General features: G+C 36.7%; 1 protein-coding gene and 1 long non-coding RNA gene across 2 annotated transcripts; both read left to right on the plus strand.

Annotated features, from left to right (window-relative positions):
- Positions 1-308: 308 nt before the first annotated feature.
- On the plus strand, positions 309-7142 carry LOC129002888 (proline-rich protein 2-like). Its single transcript, XM_054430999.1, has 2 exons — positions 309-392; positions 5831-7142. The coding sequence occupies exons 1-2, from the start codon at positions 362-364 to the stop codon at positions 7072-7074; spliced, it is 1275 nt and encodes a 424-aa protein (XP_054286974.1). The 5' UTR covers positions 309-361; the 3' UTR covers positions 7075-7142.
- Positions 7143-13104: 5962 nt separating this feature from the next.
- Positions 13105-21083, plus strand: LOC129003870 (uncharacterized). Its single transcript, XR_008491652.1, has 2 exons — positions 13105-13352; positions 20811-21083. It is a non-coding gene; the product is annotated as an uncharacterized LOC129003870 (long non-coding RNA).

Below are 21083 nucleotides of genomic sequence, written 5' to 3' on the forward strand. Positions count from 1 at the left end.
AAAAAATCTTAACTAAATTATCTAGTTTAATTTAATCACACTATTATTTAAAACATTCAAAACCCCATATTTTTGTTCAATCACAACACAAATTTTAAGAGAATAAAATTGAAGTTTTGATCAAGTAATTTTCTTTAAAAATACTTTAATATTCACAAACAATTTATGAACAAAATATTTTAATAAAAAAATAATAAATGTTAACAACAATTTTATTTATAAACACATTTTAGTTATGTAGGGAATACATTAACAAATTATCTGTCTGCCATCTTTATGATATAGACAAACACACTCATTGATAAAGTCTATAAGTCAAGACTGCAAGTGGTAAAATATACAGTTTGCAGTAGAATTGAAGATGGGGAAAATGGTGCCACTAGTGGCATTTGGTGAGTGTCCTACCTTAGACCTAGGTTAATATTTTTGGATGATTATCTTGATTATAGTAAAAGATGGAAGATCATGTTTTTGTAACAAATAGATTCCATTGACAGGAGAACTCAATGTGATAACAAAATGTTTATCAAGAATGAATGCCAACGTCACTGATGAATATAAAATCCCAGACGTGCAATTTGTATTCATATCTCCTTATTCCTGCTGATTCAATGCACCCCATTTAGTTGTTGATATCAACAAAAACATTTAAGATTTTCCCCCCTTAGTAGTTGGTTCCCATAGTATTGCGTATCCCTGAATAACGTTTTTAAATGTGTTTATGACTTTGTTTGTACCAAGTTTTGGAGCTCTGTCATTATTTTTTTTTAAATATTTAACTGTTCTATGAATTTTCACCAACCCTGTATAAAATAATAATTAAACTTTTATGGCAATTTCAATTTTATTTATTCTCATTGAAAAGGATTATTATAAAAATATTACTGGGTAAAAATCTACTGTAGTTAGATTGTTCCATTACAAGATTTTTTATGTATGTATAAAATTTAATTACTATAACATATATCAATTAGACAGTTTTTCAAGAAATTTCAAACATAAATCTATATAATTAATACGCTACATGAAACTTTGCCGGTTGAACTCCTCCGCCATTTCTTAACCGATTTTATCCGTTGACGTCTCATTGGAAAGAGCGTGTGGCGTAGATTTGCAAAATGGCCTTACATTTTTGAAATAGTCCCTTGGGCTCTGCCCCAGTGGCTTTGAAAGTTCCCATGTTTTCCTTATGAAGAACATAATTGTTTACATTTTGATCAGCTGTATCATTTAATTGCTGTAATTTATTTTTCATCACTCCTTAACGAAAGTAACTATTTTCGATAACAACTGACATCAATGAAAGCTGATTTTCCCTCGCTCTCAATTAATTCTCCATTTATTTACTACGCGCGCTATTGTTTTGTTACGGTTTAATTTAATAATTTAAATCAGCTGTATGTATTTTTAAAAGTTGTTTAAAAACAACTTTACAACAAAATTTATTGAGAAATATACGTAGGTTTCTTTTTAGAAGATTTTATTTTATTTTGATGTTCAATCAAATTAATTGAGAAATCAAATTGTTTTAATATTACTGAGGTCTGCTATTCTGTGTTTGTGTATTTTTGCGTCGTGATGAAAAATATCGTTCATAACTCGTACCGAAAGTTATTATCCGGCACTTGCTCCATTATTCCCGCCCTCGGCTTCGCCTCGCACTTGAAATTGGGGTTCCCTGTGTTCGGCTTCGCCTCACACAAAAACTTGGGCGCGCAACGGAAAATGCCACTTTCGGTCCTAGGAATGAAATATACTATTTCAATTCAACAAAACGCATTGGGTACATTTTAATGATTTTGTTGAAATTAAATATTTCCTACTTTAATTTACATTTGTTTTTAAATAACTACTTTATTTCTTTGTAATTGCTCGATTTCGAGCAACATGTACACTAGTAAATATTTATTTTATTGTATTATTCAAAATGCAAACATCATAAAATTTTTAATTTAAAAATGTTTTTGTTTAAAATTTTAAGTAAAATTTGATTTATGGGTTTCTTCTAAAATTAATACAGCTAAATTGGGTTCAGATAAAAATTAAGAGAAAAGTAAATGTTTTTTTATAACCTTGTTGGTAATCAAAATTCATTTCAAACATTTTTCAAATAGTGTTGAAGAGACCTACTCTATCAACACCTAAAGATATACGATCTTTACCTAGCCTGAGACTTCATCAGCTACTTTATTTACATTATGATAAAACCACTAAGAAGTTCAGTGTGCGTGATTGCGTGCTCAATTACATAAATTTGTACACGTTTATAACAAGTCTAATTGGGAATTGTTTAAAAAACTCAAAACTATTTACAAGAGGCGTGTTTACTCTGATCTATAATTATTGTAGTATTTAAATATGATTTTGTGTTTCCAACCATAAGGATGATATATTTTGAAGGCTTAACTAAAGTACTTTATACATGCATATGTTACGTTAAAAACTTAAAACTAGAGAAAGAGTTATTGTTTTTAATTAGATTGTTTTATTTGACTGAACTAACTCAAATAACAAGATACAAATACTAAACAATAACACACGCTCTGCATTAACTGGACAGAACTAAGATTACAATATATTGTCTTCAGCCATCAGTTAGTGTGTGATGCGCTATGGGCCTGAGTAGTTGCGCCCCCCCCCCCCTTCACCGACATTGATTTGAATCATAAAATGAAAATAGGCATATAAGGAGTTGCACACCTTAGGCTTGTTATATAATGTTTACTTTTTATTGTTAATAAAATTGCCTATATACATAGTAAAGTAAAAACGTAAACCATCAATCAAATACTAGGATTGCTTTTCTTTCATAGCAGTGAAATCCAGTTGAGCAAAGTGCTCACGTTTCATGATGTTTAATAACGCAATAAATTAAAACGTTTATAGATATAATAAAACTATTTAATCAATTTAACTTTCAGTTTGTCTCAGAACTATCAACATCCTAAGCCTCTAACAAGTTTCATAAGTAAAGTTGTGGACATTGCGTACAAATCCATGGTTTTTTACAAATAGGTATTTTCAAACTGACATAAAAATGTTTACAAGTTCTTTACAAAAATATTGATCATCGGAAGCCTAAAGATAATTGAACATGTTTAACTACATCTAAATTAACTATGTTATAGGGTGTCTCAAGTCTGAGCAAACCCCCAATGTTATTATTATTTTCCTGTTTACATAATTTGTGATACATATGACACATTATATGACAGCATTATAAAAATGTAACAGGAAACTGGACGTTGCATTCTAAGGGTGACGAGCACCAAATCAGTAAAATATACTACATTAGTAAGTGAAACTTCTGTAGTTAAAACACAAGAAGTATTCAACTACAGAAGTATTTTACTACTGGAGATTTGTTTGGAGAGCTCAAGTACAGGATGCTTCTTTAGTTAAAACTTCTGTAGTTTCTGTGAATACTCTGTTAGTTGTGCAGTCCCACGCAGTACATTACCTCAAAATATAGAAATACTGCAATATTTATTTGTGTTTAGTGCAAATTAGTATTAAGCTTCAAGAGTTTTGTGTTGAAAATTGGTTTTTATTGTTAAAACCTCCGTGTTCAAATAGTTAATTTGTTTAATTATTTCATTTTCATTTAATTTTATCTTTTTTATATTTATTTTTATAAATTTGATTATAAAATTAATATTTAAATATTAATTTATAAATATGCGGAGAGAATAAATCCTTGTAAGGTCTAAAACGATAAACGTAGGGCACATATGCAATATCTAATTTACGATTATCTTCACAGATTGAATTATTATTAGCTATTTTTAACCTCAATTAGGAAATATAGATGTAAATCATACATACACGATGTACTGTGTTAATTTATTTGTTTCAAATCGACAGCTACCCCTCTTTATTATTATCTATTACATGCGCCCCACGTTTTTTGTTTTAAATCTTACAAGTATTATTTATTCTCTCCATATATTTAAAATTATTTTCTACTTTTTAGGGCGTTTAAAAACGTGGTATTTTAAAAAAGTATTTCATGTATAAATTAGTTTCTACTTTTTTTGTTTATTTTTGTTTTACTAATTAAAAATTACAGTAATAGGTAATTAATATTTCAATAGGGTCTCTCTTATCACGAACCGTACTGCATTTGGTGCATTCAATAAATAGTCTATGTAGGCCTATTCAGCATAATCCATGGTTAACATAAAAAAATAATCTACTGAAAACAATATACATGGTTAACCCTATTTAAAACGAAATACTCCATAACTTACACCTACTATGGGGTAGTAGTATATTTTAGCACAAATTTATCATTAACTTACTAGTTTAGTACACAACTATACACTGGTGCACACCAACCTTAAATTTTCTCTGAAGAGTAATCTACAATACTCCTGGCGTAAAACACTCCTAAAGTTAGAATACTAAAATAGTGTATGTAGCAAATGAAGTCACTATTTTCCTACTACTTTAGTTATATACTATATTAGTTTGACTTTCTCCTGTTTGGTGCTCGTCACCCTAAATGTAATAAGTACTGTGACGAGACATCACAACCTGGAGCTGCCCCCCCACCCCCTCTCACCACTCAACTTCCAGTTTTACCTAAACAATTGACGAATCGTTTTTCTTCAGAGATGTTCAGTAGAGCTCGGTAGCCACCTGATTGGTAAAGGAGTATGGGCAGCTCCTGTCCGTAGGGTTTAGTGACGGTACACAATGTTTTTAGACTGCAAGGCTGAATTGCACATAATTTACTGTACTTTGGTTTTTTTTCTTCAGAATCCTTCTCTTTTGGGACAGAGGATCTTAAACTGGCTGGGTAGCTGAGTGGTTATAGTGCTCGTCTAGTAATCAAAAGGTCGCCGGTTCATTCCCGAGAAAAGTCAGTAGCTTTTTGATGGTTCGGAACTGGGCCCAGCTGTTCCTGATCATCGGGCTTTGAATAAATAATCCTGACTGATGAAACCGCTGATCTTAGTCAGTAACAAAGCTATACAGATCATCACACACACCATTCTACACTCATCCTTCACTCATATTTGGTTTAAAATACGCACCTAGGTGGCATCCCCATCTCAATGATTGGTAATTGATAATTGACAGTAGGTGTTTCCGTGAGATGTCACGGAAGACGGAAGCACTGAAGACTGGGTTCAATAATTATTTTTCAATCATATTTCAATAAACATTCAAAGTGTGTGAAAAAAATATCCAATACCATTGTTTATAATAGAACATAATCAGAAAAGTTGAAATTGGAATAAATTTTATAGCTTTGTCCATAGGCAGCGGTAGCAATTTGTCAACCAGCAATAACGTTCACAAAAACTAACTTTTCAGATCAAAACTAAAATTTCATAAACACTGTGAATACAGTTCTTACAGAAATAAAAAAGGAGATGTACACATAGGCGTATTTGCTAAAAACTCACCGAATTGAAACATGTTACAATTTTTTTTTTGTTCAGCTTGAGGCCCTTCCATGCTGTGGTGCATGTGGGGTGCCTTACCCCTATCATTGTATATAAGAAAGTAAACAGAATTGTAGAATGGACAAGGTACGGTACTGATTTAATTAAGTGCAATTAGTGAATTCATTGTATTGTTTGGGTTCTCTTATAAATCTCCAATAAATGCTTCAAAACTTACTTTTTATCAAACAGACCATCAACCACTTGTGGTACATGAGCACTTGAATTACTTAACTACCCTGTTTGTTCTCTTTAGAGGTTTGGGAGGATGATTCTTCCCAAACCTTTGGAATTTAAAAGTAAACAGAAAATGAACCATGTTTATGGATGTTATTTGTTAGTTATGAGAATTTCCTAAAATAAAGCTTATTTTTCAGGAATATTTCTGCTGTGTCAGACAGCACAGTCAGCTCCGGCTCCAAGCCCGTCTTTCAGCTTTGGAAACCCCGGTGCTGCTGCGCTGTCCGGGCCCATCTCCTTTGGCCTGCTAAAGAGCGGACCATCAGCAGATGCCTACCCAGAGCCAAACCCAGAAGCAGACCCAGATGCATACCCAGAGGCTCTGCCACTCCCTGCTGCTCTGCCATTCCCTGAGCCCGAACCAGAGCCTATGCCAGCACCTGAGCCTGAACCCGAGGCTAAACCAGAACCCGAACCTGAGCCCATGCCAGCCCCTGAACCCGAACCTGAGGCCAAACCAGAACCAGAACCTGAAGCTAAGCCAGAACCTGAACCAGAGCCTGAGGCAGAGCCTGAAGCTGAGCCGGAACCAGAAGCTAAGCCCGAAGCCAAGCCTTCTCCTTTTGGTGACGCCAGACCTCACCCCAAGCCTCGTCCAGGCCACAAGACCAAGCCTCATCCCAATCCTCATGCTGGACCTTCCGGACCTTCTGGACCATCTGGACCTTCAGGGCCCAGCCCCGCAGCCCACCCTCTAGCCTACCAGGAGCACCAGTCAGGTCCTCACGCTGGTCCTGCCCCATCCCACCAAGGACCCAACCCGGGTGCTCATGCTGAGGCTTACCCGCACCCAGCTGCCAACCCAGACGCTCACCCATACCCTTCAGCACAACCCATGCCAGTTGCTAACCCAGATGCCCATCCTTATCCGTTTGCTCAGCCTTTGCCATCTGCCAATCCTGAGCCTCATGCGTTCCCTTACGCTCAGCCCATGCCTGCAGCCAACCCTGAAGCTCATCCTTATGCCTCAGCTAACCCCGATGCTCACCCATACCCATACGCACAGCCCATGCCTGTGGCCAACCCTGAGCCACATGCGTATCCTTCAGCTTACCCTAACCCCGAGGCTCACCCAGCTGCTTACCCATCAGCAAACCCAGCACCTGCTGCATACCCGACTGCTTATGCTCAACCCTCAGCCAACCCTCAACCGTCACCTTACGCTCACCCTGCCGCTAACCCTGAGGCTCATCCATTCGCTTCACCCAACCCTGACCCATACGCTGCTGCTCACCCTGCAGCTCAGCCCCTACCTGCAGCTGGCCCCTTCCCCAGTGCCTATCCTGGAGCCCAGCCTTCTGCCTCTGCCTCAGCTGACGCCTACGCCGCTGCATACCCCAACGCCTACGCATCACCCTTCAGCGGCGCTTTCACCTTATAATTTTATAAATTATATCATTAAATTTAAAGACAATTATTTTTATTCATTAAACTTTATATTTATTGATAGCAGGGTTTTTTATACAAAACCTTCCATATTTTGGAGTGAAATTAAGCTTTTTTTTAAAAAGTTATATGTTCATCTTGTTTACAACGTGGTTGGACATAGCCTTGTCAAGTGAAGTGTCTTTTGTACCGGGCTGATCCGGTAGCATTAACCTTCATTGCCGGACAGAATAATTGCAGCGCTTATTTCATAACTTCTCACCAAGTGGCATTTAAGCATATTGCTTGTTTCAAAAGAAAATTATATTGGGAATTACCAGCGTACTTGGTACGTGGAGGTAATCATTGAATAAACTGGTGCGAAAATCAAGGGAAAATTTGTATACTCCCAATCTTTAGGAGGGACTATATATATTAAATTTTGGATTTTCTTGGGACGGAATTTGTACCAATTGTCAGAAAATGTGGCGAATGCAAGTGATGATGGTGATGTCTCTGCAATCACGAGAGGTGTTCATAATACCCCTGGTATGGCAGATAATGAGGATGATATCATTGTGATCGTGGGAAGTATAAATTGTTATCAATTATTATGAGATGATGATACCACCTAGGTGCGTATTTCACCGAAATATGGGTGAAGAATGAGTGATGGTGTGAGATGATCTGTGTAGCGTAGCTTTGTTACTGACTATAAAAACCACAGTGCCGCCATCATGGATTGAATAGTAATATTAATGTTGTGATGACATAGAAACAAGCAATAATAACTAAAATTTGATTTTGTTTGCAATTATTGCCAATTAAAGACACATTAAGGTTTCCCTTAATGGCAAGTCACACTGAGCACCGAGTTCACTCCCGCGGCGGGAGCAAAGTTTGAAGAATCTCTCACCATGTTATTAAATGTGCCAAGTCACACCACACTTTTTACCCATAGCCATAGTGTCTGCCACGATTTTTTGAGACTACTGCGGCAGGAGTTTTGTCTAGCGCATGCGCAAAGAGGCATCTCTAATGGCCAAGCTATTTAAAGTTAATAATTAATACAGTTTAATACAGATTTAAATTAAATTTAACATCTTTTGTTTGATGATGTATGTCGTTTTGTACAGGCACGGCCCCAGGGACTTTGCCGCCCTGGGCGAGATCGGCGACCGCCGCCCCCCGGGGGGTCTGGGTATGGTATGGAATTCCCCCCAGCAAGGAAGGGGGAAAATTTGAGAAAAATGACTTCTCTAAACACTATTTTTAAGCGTTTAGGAAGTGAAATCTGGTGTTAATACTTAATACAATTTTATGCAATTTTGTACTTATGAAATTAAACTTTTTGCTTTAATTGCATGTGGACTAGTTTTGATTACATTTATTTTTTAAGTTCTTAGGCTAGGCTTTTCGTTATATGATAACATTTGACGTTATGTTTCTCTATCCTTTAACACTGAATATTTTGATTAATATGTCAACGGGACTTGGCCTATTTAAAAAAAAATTATTTGAAAGGCGAGTAATTAAATCACTTAAATTCGTTGTTCCATTGCAACACCAACTGACGCCATCAAATTTTTCTTTTCGGGACGAAAAACCCGATCAGTTAACTTTGTTTCGACATGAAATAACACTCATGAGACACCACGGAATACAAAAAATCATAAAAACACACTGGCACAATAATTAACACCAGACGACAGATCAAGCGTAGTGTGGGTGACGGGGTAGAGGAGGAGGGTGTCGATGGGCAGTTGAACGCGGAACGTCCTGTGACTCACGTCTGTTTGGCCCGCAAATATCCCACCCCACCACTGCTACCGGCATGTAGTTTATCTGTTACCATTTATTCGTCGATAATGAAAGTATACGTACAAACAAACAAGCTTAGTACAATAGGCATGACATTTGATTAACTATTTTATTGCTCACGTTAAAACGATTTATTTCAGAGGTGTAAAAGGTGAAGTGGCGGTGGTAGGGGGAGGGGTGGATAGGCTGTGTTGACCTTCCGTGACTTAAGTCTGTACTCTGTTTCGCGCGCAAAAACCATACTACTTTCACTGGCATTGCAGTTTATTTACGATTTATTGATATTGAAAGAATACTTTCGAAAAAACAAGCTTAATACAGTTGTTGTTATTAGTTTGTTGGAGCAGTGTGCGAAAATGCCCAAAAAATAAATTTTTAATAAATGATGACAAAATATTGTGTATTTTGTGCTGTTAAGAAAATATATAACACTTTATACTTTGGATATTTTTTTTATATAAGAAGGAATCATTAATTCTGCATTAAGATACATTAAGGAAACTATCCATTTTCCCGGTTTTTTCTGATTTACTAAGCTTGTAATAGTCCAATCTTAAATCAAACTGCATATTTGCAATTAGGAAAAAAAACTGAACAATTTGAGTACCCATAGTCTAATATTGTATATAAAAATAATTTTCCCGGATTTTTGAAAGAGGGCCCTTCTGGATTCTACTGAGCCTGCCCTTCAAGGGTTCAAATGTGAATATCCGAAAGTTAGTTTTTATAAGTTTAGGTACCATTCTAAAGAAAAGTACTTAACTCATCATGCCCAAATTTTACACAATACTTCCTGTTACCATGGTGAATAGTTTCATGCATTTTTAGAATGTTACCATTAATTTTACTTAAAAAATAAATTGTTAATTATTATAAAAAAAACACAATAAAAAATTTGTAATTTTTTTATTTTATATTTTAAAAACTAGACCTAATTTCTTGTTTATATAGCATGAAATCATAGAAAACAATCTAAGGAATGAATATAAAAAAAATTTTAGTCAATATCTCTAACGGTTTTAAAAATAAATGTACCTATCTAATCACATGTTTTCCCATAAGAATAACATGGGAGTGGTATTCGCGCACTGCTCCCCTTAACTGGTATCTCTTCTTCTGGAAGAACCTATAAAAAGTATTGAAATTGTATTTGTGGATATTTTGTAGTTAATCTCTTTACCTGCTCTAGTTTAAAAAAATGCTAAATTTTTTAGTAGTGATTTCTATATGATCCGCGATTTTACCAGTGTAAAGCAGATTAATCTATGATTTTATTTGAGAAAAAATATCTGTTTGTTGAGAAGACACGTTATAACTTCAAGGAGGTCCAACCGTTACAGTGTAAGTTTGATATTTCCTTCGTCTTGTCGCGTCAGTTCATATCGTACTTCTGTGCCAATGAATAACCCTCTAGCATAGTTTTGAGAAATTGGTTGTGGGGTTACTGTTAAAGCTGGAATTCCTTGACATGGGGAATGACAGTTAGTTGTCTCAGCCTTATACATACATAAAGTCAATAGATATTAGATAGTTCAATAAGAAATAATTGTAAGAGTCACTGTGATAAAAGGATATTCCAGTTATTTCGTAATGGACCGTTATTGCAAAACATGACGTGATATAGAAGAAAATCAATTTAAAAACAGAAAATAACATTGCAAATACTTCTTTTGGACAATTCACCAACTCTCAACAAATGTGTGTTGTTTAAAATACAATTTTAGAAATTAACAGCTGTTTGATTATAAAGTATTATCCACATGACCAAAATGTAAACAAATTTGTGGAGGGATCTTTAAAGGCTTCTTGGGCAGAGCCCAAAGAGAATTTACTTCGTTTTTCTTTTGATAACTCATCTATAGACCAAGACCTTTCTTTGGACACCTCTACCAAGTTTCTACGCCCAGCCGTTCTCTCAAATTAGTGGGGACAAAGTTTCAAATTAAATATTTCGATTCCCCCATGTTAATCTTATGGGAGAAACTCCAACTTTGATGGCCTGTGGGGCGAAGCCTGAGGACTTTTATTTCCGTAATTGATGAAAGGGGGTGTCTACACAAAAAATAATTAATTTTGACACATCGTTTGTAAAAATCCGTCCATTATTAACGGAGGAGTAGTGTTTTGTAGAAATCGCCTTCACGTATTATACAGGGTGTCCCGGAACTCTCTACCAATAATTTAGGGCATTGCTCATGGGTAAGAAACATAACTAAATATCATATTTAAACTGTCCGGAAGTCCTTAGTTACTCACACAGCTGCCATTTTGTTTTTTTCACTTATTAATTTTTTTCTAAAGAATGGTTAAACATACGAAATGGAAACTTTGCACAAACATTTATGACAACTAGACAAAGCTACCAAAATTGTCACGATTTTTCAAACTCATAAAACAAAATGGCGGCCATTTAAAATTTTTGTAAAATCAATGGCTTTTGAGTTATTTAAGAAAGAAAATTTTAAATTACCGCCATTTTGTTTTATGAATTTGAAAAATTTTCATAATATTTTTGTAGCTTTGTCTAGTTGGCATAAATGTTTTTGCAAAGTTTCCATTTCGTATGTTTAACCATTCTTTAGACAAAAAATTAGTAACTGAAAAAAACAAAATGGCGGCTGTGAGAGACTAGAACTAAGGACTTCCGGACAATTTAAATATGATATTTAGGTACGTTTCTTACCCAGGATAAATGCCCAAAAATATTGGTGGAGAGTTCCGGGACACCCTGTATATAAGGATACTCAATGCAATATGATTTTCTCTGTAACATCCCTTTTTCAGCTGTCTTTACTTAATTGATTTTAATGACTGAGGTGTCATTCTAAAGCTTATGATCTATCTAGCACACCTGCGATATGAATAGTAAGGGAAAAAAAATTATTTTCTTAAGAGCTTCGCTCCCTTAGCATTATTTTTATTTTTAGGGTTCTCTTTTGAAGATTAAGTGTTGCTGACTAACTTTCTTTATGAAGGTTTAAATACGAATTGTAATCCTACAGCTGATTCTTCAGTTAAATGATTTCATGGTCAGATTGTGAACAAGAGACAGACAAAACCGGTTATGAAGATGGATTTGAAACAGGCTACTATTTTATAAATGCATTCTGTTGAGGTGGGTAAGTTCAGTCTTTATGGTGTAGATGTAGATATATGAAAAGTAAAATGGAATTGCGATATTATTTTTACCTTGGAATTAAGTTTTGAACTATATTATAATGCATAATTTTCACATAGGACTCCTCGTTGTGGTTATTCCTTCTATTTCTACATTTTAATATCGGGTAAATTGCGTAAGGTTTCCAATGTATTGATTTCAGATAAACCGTCGGTCTTACAATGATGGAATTAAAATTGATCTGTGCTTTGCAACAGGAAGAAAATTGAGCTTTGAAGAACAGGTGTCCCCTTTATAATACTATATGTAATATTACAATAATGTCACCAAAAAATTTTTAAATCATTTTTAAAAATATTCATACATACAGTAGACTCTCGATAATTTGAAATATTATTATTTGAAATATTTGATAATTTGAATTTGGTGGGCAAAGCAAATAAATTTGAGTTATCAAGAAGTTATATTTATCAAGGGAAAAAATCATTTGAATTACAAATCATTAATTACTACAGAATGTTACTTTATTTTGGTTACTTTACATCAAACAACAGATTTTGATTTAATTAGTTACTAAATCATTTAGATACTCGATTAAATTACAAAATATCTTGCGTCATCAACGACACTATTTAAGACAAACTAGTGCGATGGCAGGTTTCCTTTTATCACAGGAAGGAATCCCTCCCTTTAAATTATAGAGTGTTTTGCCAATAAAACTCCAAATTACTGTGTATTCCAAATTGGCCTGTCCTCTGCTTGGACTTAGAAATACTTAGTGTATCAAAATGCATGGTAAAACTTTGAACTATATAAAGAAGTTCTCTGTGGACTGAGCTTTTATTTTGAATTATCGAAAGTTTTGAATTATTGAGAGCTTGAATTACCAACAGTAAATGTTATAACTCAAAAATTCAAAATTAGCCCATATAACACGCATGTAAGTTGTTAAACATGATGTGTCATAATGTCTAAAGAGATACCAACAGCACTGCAGACAATTAACATGCGTTTGATACTATAGGGGGAAACGCAAAATGATATGCCCTTAGGTCAAACCTTACACCATCATTTTTATCATGGAAAAAACATTCCCTATACATATTCTTGAAAATTTACAGTCTGTGCGAAAAGAAACAGATTAGTCCTGCCTTTGCCCCAGTTCTGTAACTTGGCCATGAGAATTGATAACAAACTTCCTGGACTGAAATTGTTTACAGTTTCTCTCAAAGATAAGAGCTGTTATAAATTTCTACAACATTTAATTCAATAAAACTGTCTCTACTTGTGGGAAAAATCTGTAACTAGTGGGCTACACTTTGCCATGATGAGATTTGCTCTGTTGGGGCTTCTTGGTAAGTGATTGCAAATTTTATTTTGTTGCATTCGCAAAATTTATGGGTGACATCTTACAAGATAAGATGTGAACACTCTATGATTTATTTCCCCTGTGTTTTATGCTCTTGGATTTTACTTGATGTTGCATTCAAGTATTTTAAGTCAAACATTGTTTTCAATGTTAAGTTTATTGTTTGTTGAAAATTTTGAAACAACAAATTGGTATAAAATATAGATTAGTTAAAAAGTTTCAAAACTGTGCGGTTAGATTTCAACAGTATGGATACCAAACTAGTTTGTCAACAGATCATACGCAAACAAATACATAACCAAATTATGGAATGTTAAAAAAAAAAAATTAGTTTCACTATGCTCAAGGTTAGAAGAATTTTGTAAAATTTTCTGTCAAATTTAATATAACTTCAGCAAAATGTAATGCTTATAGAAATTGGGTAAATTTATAAGAGCTAATAAATGTATTTGATTTATTAATTAGATTGTCGGTACATAGTATGTCATAGCTCTGACTTCAGATCAACCTACTTATCAGCTTGTGTGACCATCTTTGTTTGTTATTTGAAAGAAAAAAAATACCTGGACTTAGCTTGTTTTATGTTTTTACTTGGTGATGATTTGTAAATTTTGCAGAATAAAGAACAATGCACTTAAGACCTAGTGCACTTTGCAGTTAGATTGGTGATATATATCTTAAACTAAGCAGCTATAGGAGCTAAGATCGCTGACATTTAATCTTTTATATTATAAAATATAGGCGACTTCTGCTAAGGATAGGGTGAACACCCAAACTACAAAACTAACTGGACTGAAACTTAATAAAAAGGTAGATCATGAACCATGACGTACGAGGTAGGTTTATTCTTGTTTAGCAATGTAACTAAACCCCATTCGGGCTTTTGGGCTACTTGCTGTGGCTGTTCAAATTTTGAGCTGGAATTTTTGGATCTTACATCTTTTGGATTAATAAAAATGTCCGCACGTAGGCTTTGGAATGCCCCTATTTCCGACACCCTCAATCTTTTACTCGCTCAACAGGACGGCAGAGAAAACCGTCAGATAATTTTGCCGCTCCCTGTATTTGACTGATGGATTTGATGGCTGTTTTAATACGGCTCCTCAGTTCAACCAATGTCGTTGGAAGGGGAGGTATACAAACAGTGTCTTTTACCAACCCCCAATAAAATAAACCACAAACAGTAAGGTCCAGTATGGCTAATCCATCTTTGAGTAAGCCTACCTCAAATGGTAATTTAAAAACTCTTACATGAAGGCTCCAGTGTGGTAAGGCACCATCTTGCCGTATATGAAGTTATTAGAATCTGTTTCCATCTGAGGGAATAATAGCTGTTTACATTACAAGTGTAAATACCCCCGCCGCAGCAAACCTGCAGACTAAGCAAATTTCAACGTGTCTGATTATACATTTTTACTATAATATTTCCATAAAATAAGACATATTTATTCCCTATTTAAATAACATTAGATTTAACGAGTGCTTAGGTTTGCTGCTACGGGGAAGGTAAAAAGTGTTTTTGACCATATGTCAACAGTATAGGATGAAATAAATAAATTTACCAAATTTTATCAATATATATCCATAAACAAAGTAAACTACAACAATTTTTATTTTTCATTTTCTCCTTAAGAATAACATGGGAATTTTAAATTACACTATTTTTGAATTTTCTCCATGACCGTTAGGCATACAACAGCGCTTTAATATACTAATTTTTTTTTAAGCTCTACAAAACGGTTTAAAAAGAAATTGCAAAATTTTTTGTTTTTAGGGTCAAAAATGGGAAAGCCCCATTTTTACCCCATAAACTCCCGTTCCCATGGTCCGATTATGCTGGATCGCAAACTGAATAAACGTAGGTTTACACGTTTGTATCAAATTTCATCAAAATCGGATCATTTTTGTTTGAGTTATCGCACTAACGGACTTATATATATATGAATTTGAACGGATGGTGTTTTTTGGCCTCTTGGGACCTCCAAATGAAAAATTAAATCGGTCCCGGGTCCAGGTCTTACCATGAGTACTACGGTAATAGCTTATTCCCTATATGGGAAATTCGCTAAAAGAGCGTTTTTACATCACGCAGGTGAATTTTGTGCAACGAGCGGAAGCGAGTTGCATAATTCACCTAAGTGATTTAAACATGCTCTTGCGTAATGTGTAACATACAAGATTTTACCTGACCCGACAATATACAGGAGGTATGAGCAATATTTTTCATTATCCATTTCACTCATCTTCTAACAGTAACGTTCATTTACAAACAAAAGCTAGGTTAGGAAATTTCTTCAAAGCATATTGTATAACAATAAAATTCAAGCACACAGCTGATTTCTAGCGTTGAACGTCGTTGACTCCATAGAAGTATATTTTTTAAGTTAACCTCACCGAGTGAGTTTTTTCAACTTTACATCACTCGTGAAGTAAGGAAGTTGTATACACCACGCTTGGGATAGGGAAGTTTAACATGGCGGGTTGGGTAAATAGTTTACCTAACCCGCCATGTTTAACGTCCCTATCCCAAGCGTGATGTATACAACTTCTTTACTTCTCGAGTGATGTAAAGTTGAAAAAAACTCACTTGGTGATGCAATGAAACCCATTTAAATAGCATTGAGTGCTTAACTTAAAAATATACCTCTATGGAGCCAACGACGTTCAACGCTAGAAATCAGCTGCACGCTGGAATTTTATTGTTATGTTTTGAAGAATTTTTCTAACCTAGCTTTTGTTTGTAAATGAACGTTACTGTTAGAAGATAAGTGAAATGGATAATGAAAAATATTGTTCGTAAAATCCTGTATATTGTCGGGCTAGGTAAAATCTTGTACGTTACACGTTACGCAAGGGCGTGTTTAAATCACTAAGGTTATTATGCAACTCGCTTCTGCTCGTTGCACAACATTCACCTGCGTGATGTAAAAACCCTCTTACTACACTTGTAAGGTAAATAGCTATTATAACTCTCATAACAGTGTTCTCAGCAAAGAAAAGGCTCAGGCTACACCTTATTCCTTTTATTATCTATACAAATTATTTCTGTTATTCTAAAGGGGTCATTTTGAGCAAATCTATGTAAACAAACTTATATAGTTGTTATCCTTTAATATAAATCTAATCTCATGTCCATATGATATTACTAATAATATTATAAATTTGAAAGTTGGTGTGTTTGTTTGTTTATTTGTTTGTTTGAAGTTCAATCCCGCTTTAACTACTGGTTGGATTGGGCTGAAATTTGGAATGGTGATAGCTCACATTCCCGATTAACATATAGATATATTCTTAGGGCCCTTTCAAACGAGGCCACTGGTTGCCCGCCACAGCTTTGACATTATTTTAAATGAGAGCTTTCACACGCAGCAACCAGTGGCCGCCACCATGGATGCTCACGTAGCTACTTTTTTTGTCAAGTTCACGTGCAGACTGTAGAAACAAACACACTGTGGTAGTTGTTGAGTGTCTTTGTGTTGAATTGTTGTTTGTGAAAATGTGGGATCAGAAGAAAAAAAAGAGGACGTTACTGAAAAAGAAGAAGACAAAAGAAGAAGAACAGAATAAGAGACTAAACAAAATAATAGTAGACAAAGTGATTCCTGAAGATCTTACTTGCGAAATTGAAAAGTACCCGGCAATTTGGGATAGTATGCATGTGTCTTCGCCTTCTTTTCTTTATTATCAACGCAAGAAGTAGAAGATGTTCATTGTTCGGTAGCATTTTTGCAACTACCATTACCATTGTACAGTGGATATAGTGGAGATGGTTTGTCAGTTGCCTGTACCATCCAGCCATCCACTGCAGTTGCCCGGGCGGTAACCGGTGGCCGCCACCAGTGGCCTCGTGTGAAAGGGCCCTTATCTGAAAAATTCTTTCGGTCTCCACCCCAGAACTGGAAACAACATGGCGTTGGAACTGGGTAGTTTTGTTGGAACTGGGGTCTCCACCCCAGTACGTGGCCTAGCGACCACGCGGACCCTAGCTCTTGCCCTCCAGAGGGGAGGTAATTGCCCGGTGTTTGAACCGGCACTTCAGGTAGGCCACAGTTATGGACGACTGGACAAGCCAGCCTCTTTGGGTGGTACCCAAAGTGAGAGTACCCAGTGACATTTCCAACATTCAGGGTGGAGGGGTGTTCAGCTCTGCGAGACTTCGGTCTCCCACCTGCCTGTAGCTGTGGTTGTGACTGGAGTTCTTCGGGCTCGTCCTGCCTGTTGTGTACGACTGACATTTTGTGAGGCATATCCTCGGCTCTGGAAGTAGCCTCGTCCTGGGAGGTGAAAAATTGGGTGAGTTAGCCCCCAAAGGGGAGGTAACTGCTCGGTGTCGGAATCGGCATTGCAAGTAGGTCATAGTTATGGACGACTGGACAAGCCAGCCTCTTTGGGTTTACCCAAAGTGAGAGTACCCAGTGACATTTCCCCATCCAGGTTATGGGGGGTGTTCAGCTCTGCAAGAGGTGGAAGTGCGCCACCAATCTATCATCTGCCTGTAGCTATGATCCTTTGGGCTCCGGCCCGCTTGTTGATGTGCGACCGGCATTCAGTGTGGCAAATCCTCGACTTTGGAAGTAGCCTTCCTGGAGGTGAAATCGGGCAAGTACCCGTCAGTTCACGGGGACACTCTAGGGGAACGTAACTTTCCGCAGTGTGAGGGCAACGGCTGGGCGCACTCCATCAGCTAATCCCTGTCTCTGAGACCGGAAGGTATGGTTATCTAGAGTATGGGGGGTTCTCCCTGGAACCTCAATTGAGCAAAGGGTGTCGCCACCTTTGGTGGATAGGTTCATCCGGGTGGGACCCACTTCTATTCCTGCCTCCTTTTGGGAAACCCTGACGGCCTGGCAGTGATGTTGGGCTTGATGGGCAAATGAAGTAGATCGGGTGCTGGGTTCAAGCCCGCTGGGGGTGTTCAGGGATCTATCGCCTTGGTCACCTCTGGTTTCCCAGCAACTGGGTAAGGCCTCGATCGGGTAGTGGTGTAAATGGGTGGTTGGGGTTCCCCCCATCAGCTTGCTGGTGGTCCCCTTCTTCCTGGCTTTGATGGCGGGTTTTGCCTGTCAGGGATTGGATAGGTCCTGAGTGTTGCTTGCACTAAATGCGTCAGGGCATTTCACTATGGTCCTTCTGGGTTCCGTACCTGGGGGAACCCAGGTGAAGTGACGCTTAAACAAGTAGCCGGTATCCCTGGTTAGGATTGAGGGGCAACCCTCTTTCCGAAGGGTTGCTTCGGCAGCCGGTGAGCTTGATGACCTTAAGTCATCCTCCCATGGTGTACCAAAGATCGGTGCGAAAGCTTCGGCCTACATCATGGGGCCCGGGTATGTTTAATTATAGGTACCGGGTTAGCAGTCAGGGAGTTTCTTGCTCTCATGACAAAACGAAATGATAAATGGTAATGGTCTCCACCCCAGTGGCTCTGGAGTTTCCCATGTTAACCTTATTCATATTTAAAAGGAATTAAAGAATTTTGTCAGCTGTTTCAACTATACAAGTTAGTTTTATGATATCATAGACAAAAAGAATTAAATATAGACTGTCAGCCGTGCTACGGTTACCATGGTTACCATAGGTTCTGGCGCACACTGCTGGGAGTGCCGTAAACTATGGTGAACTAACTAGCAACAAAAAGCTGTGATATACAATGAGAACTTTTTTCTATTGTTTAGGTGCAGTGGTAGAACATTATGCCTATAGTAGATGTGCTATACTATAGCATACCGTAAATTTAAAGAACCAAATTTTCTTAATCCGTGTCCTCTCCCATTGCAAACGCAAAGCCTTTTATTACTGCAATAAGCATTTTATATTTATACTCCAACCCTGTACGAAGGACGGGTATTCTGCTAGTAAACCTGTAAAATCAGACTACTCTTTTTTAAACATCCTGTATTTGGATTCCAAATTTCTATATTTGACCATCCATACTTTCATCCCATAAAAACCCTCCATTGATGTTGCCTGGCACAAACTAGTCTACTAATGTCCTAGGTCATGGAATCAGGTGATCTACGTGATCTAACTCTGAATACCAATGGTTAAAAAGAAAGAGAGGCCAAAGGGAACTTTTTTATGTCATAAGCTTACTGTACCTCAAAACTAGTTGGGGTTGCGATTTTACTTTATCCCCCTATACATAATAGGGTACGGTAAATAGAGAAAGTATTAATTTCGTCAAAACTTTTGAGTTTTGGGCCCTGCCTGACCTTGTCAACGGTGCGCATCTTGCCCGCGTATTAGACGTAATAGGCCTATTCAAAGTTTTATTCGTTTTCGTAATGTCTTCGTCACGTCTGTGTATGTGTATGTACTTTTAGTAGGAAACAATGACAAGGATTTCACCATCGAACTTCGATGTTTTGACAATGGTTGATACAAGCCAAAACATGTAGACGAATTTCAATAAAAAATTAGCTGTTTGTTGGATTTATAAGGTATGTAACCTATTTATCATATTGAGCTTAAGTGGGCCTTTCAAAGAACAAAAAACATCACATTCGCCAAACCATTCTCCAAGCAAAAGCCTCACAACAAACCCAACATAAGACCTACAACGACACAACACTAGACAAGCATCTGACTTAACCCTTCCAATTCACAAAAGTGAACACCAACAAAAGGAAAACTGTCCTACTATGAAACTGAAACTGCATCTTTTCCTTTTAGAACACCTAAAGTAAGAAACCAACCCAATCCGCTTCCAGGCTAACTGATGGCCTTCATACACTAAATTGGCTATATAGAGTTTACCAGAACATAACTTTACAATAAAACTGTATTAATTTTCATTAGTTAAAAAAAGTACCCATCTAACGTGTAAATGTTTGTGACTGTAGTGATAGATGACAGGGAATAGACAATATTCTTTATTGCAACGTTGAGAACAGTACAAACGTCATAAGAGGATTCACATAGACAAGCGTCACAAGTCATTTTTGTTTGTTACATTTCACAGAATCAACCAAAATCTCTTTATTGCCATTTTGTCAACATTACATTGCTATAGACAATGTCAAACAACACAAGAAATTCAGTAAAATGCAGTATAAAAGGAAAGAGTACAATGAAATTGTCAGTTTGAGAGAACCAGCACGTCATATTTTTGTAATCTCTTATTCTGTTAAGAAGGGGTTTTCCATCAGCCTGTCTAAAAGTTGGTTTTTGAAGCGGGTCGAATTGGTCTCTGGAAAAGTATACAGCTCCTTATATAGGATGGTTTTCTTCCCGTTCGTGTTCGCTTGATTGGAAGTCTGGTGTTGTGATGGTGCAGGTCCCTGTGGCTGGTAGCTAAGTTATTGTATGAATAATGCTTTGAAAGCTGTGGAATGTTACTATGGTCAGTATTTTTGTTCTTTGAAAGGTCCACGGAAGATATCTTCTTGACCAGTTTTCCTGTTCTCCACGAACATGTTATGTTAACATGAAATACTGTCTATTGCAGGAGTCTTCCTGCTGGTGAGCAGCTCTCTAGGGGTTCCTCTGCCGAGGGCCATGGCATGGCCCAACCCCACGTCTTTCAACTTCGGCATGTTCAACCCTGGTCCTAACCCAGGCCCCATCAGTATCACCGGCCCTCGAAACCCTGTGCCTGACACTTTTTACTGACTCTCTTACTCTTTGGTTTGAATTCATTTATTTATTTGTAGTCTCAAAAAGTCAACATGGAAACTTTTGTACAAACTGTGATGGTTCAAAAATAAAATTTTATTAAATA

This window comes from Macrosteles quadrilineatus, unplaced genomic scaffold, assembly GCF_028750875.1.
Source record: "Macrosteles quadrilineatus isolate MER2022 unplaced genomic scaffold, UCM_ALF_1.0 Scaffold_9__3_contigs__length_116548681, whole genome shotgun sequence".
Taxonomy (NCBI): Eukaryota; Metazoa; Arthropoda; class Insecta; order Hemiptera; family Cicadellidae; genus Macrosteles; species Macrosteles quadrilineatus.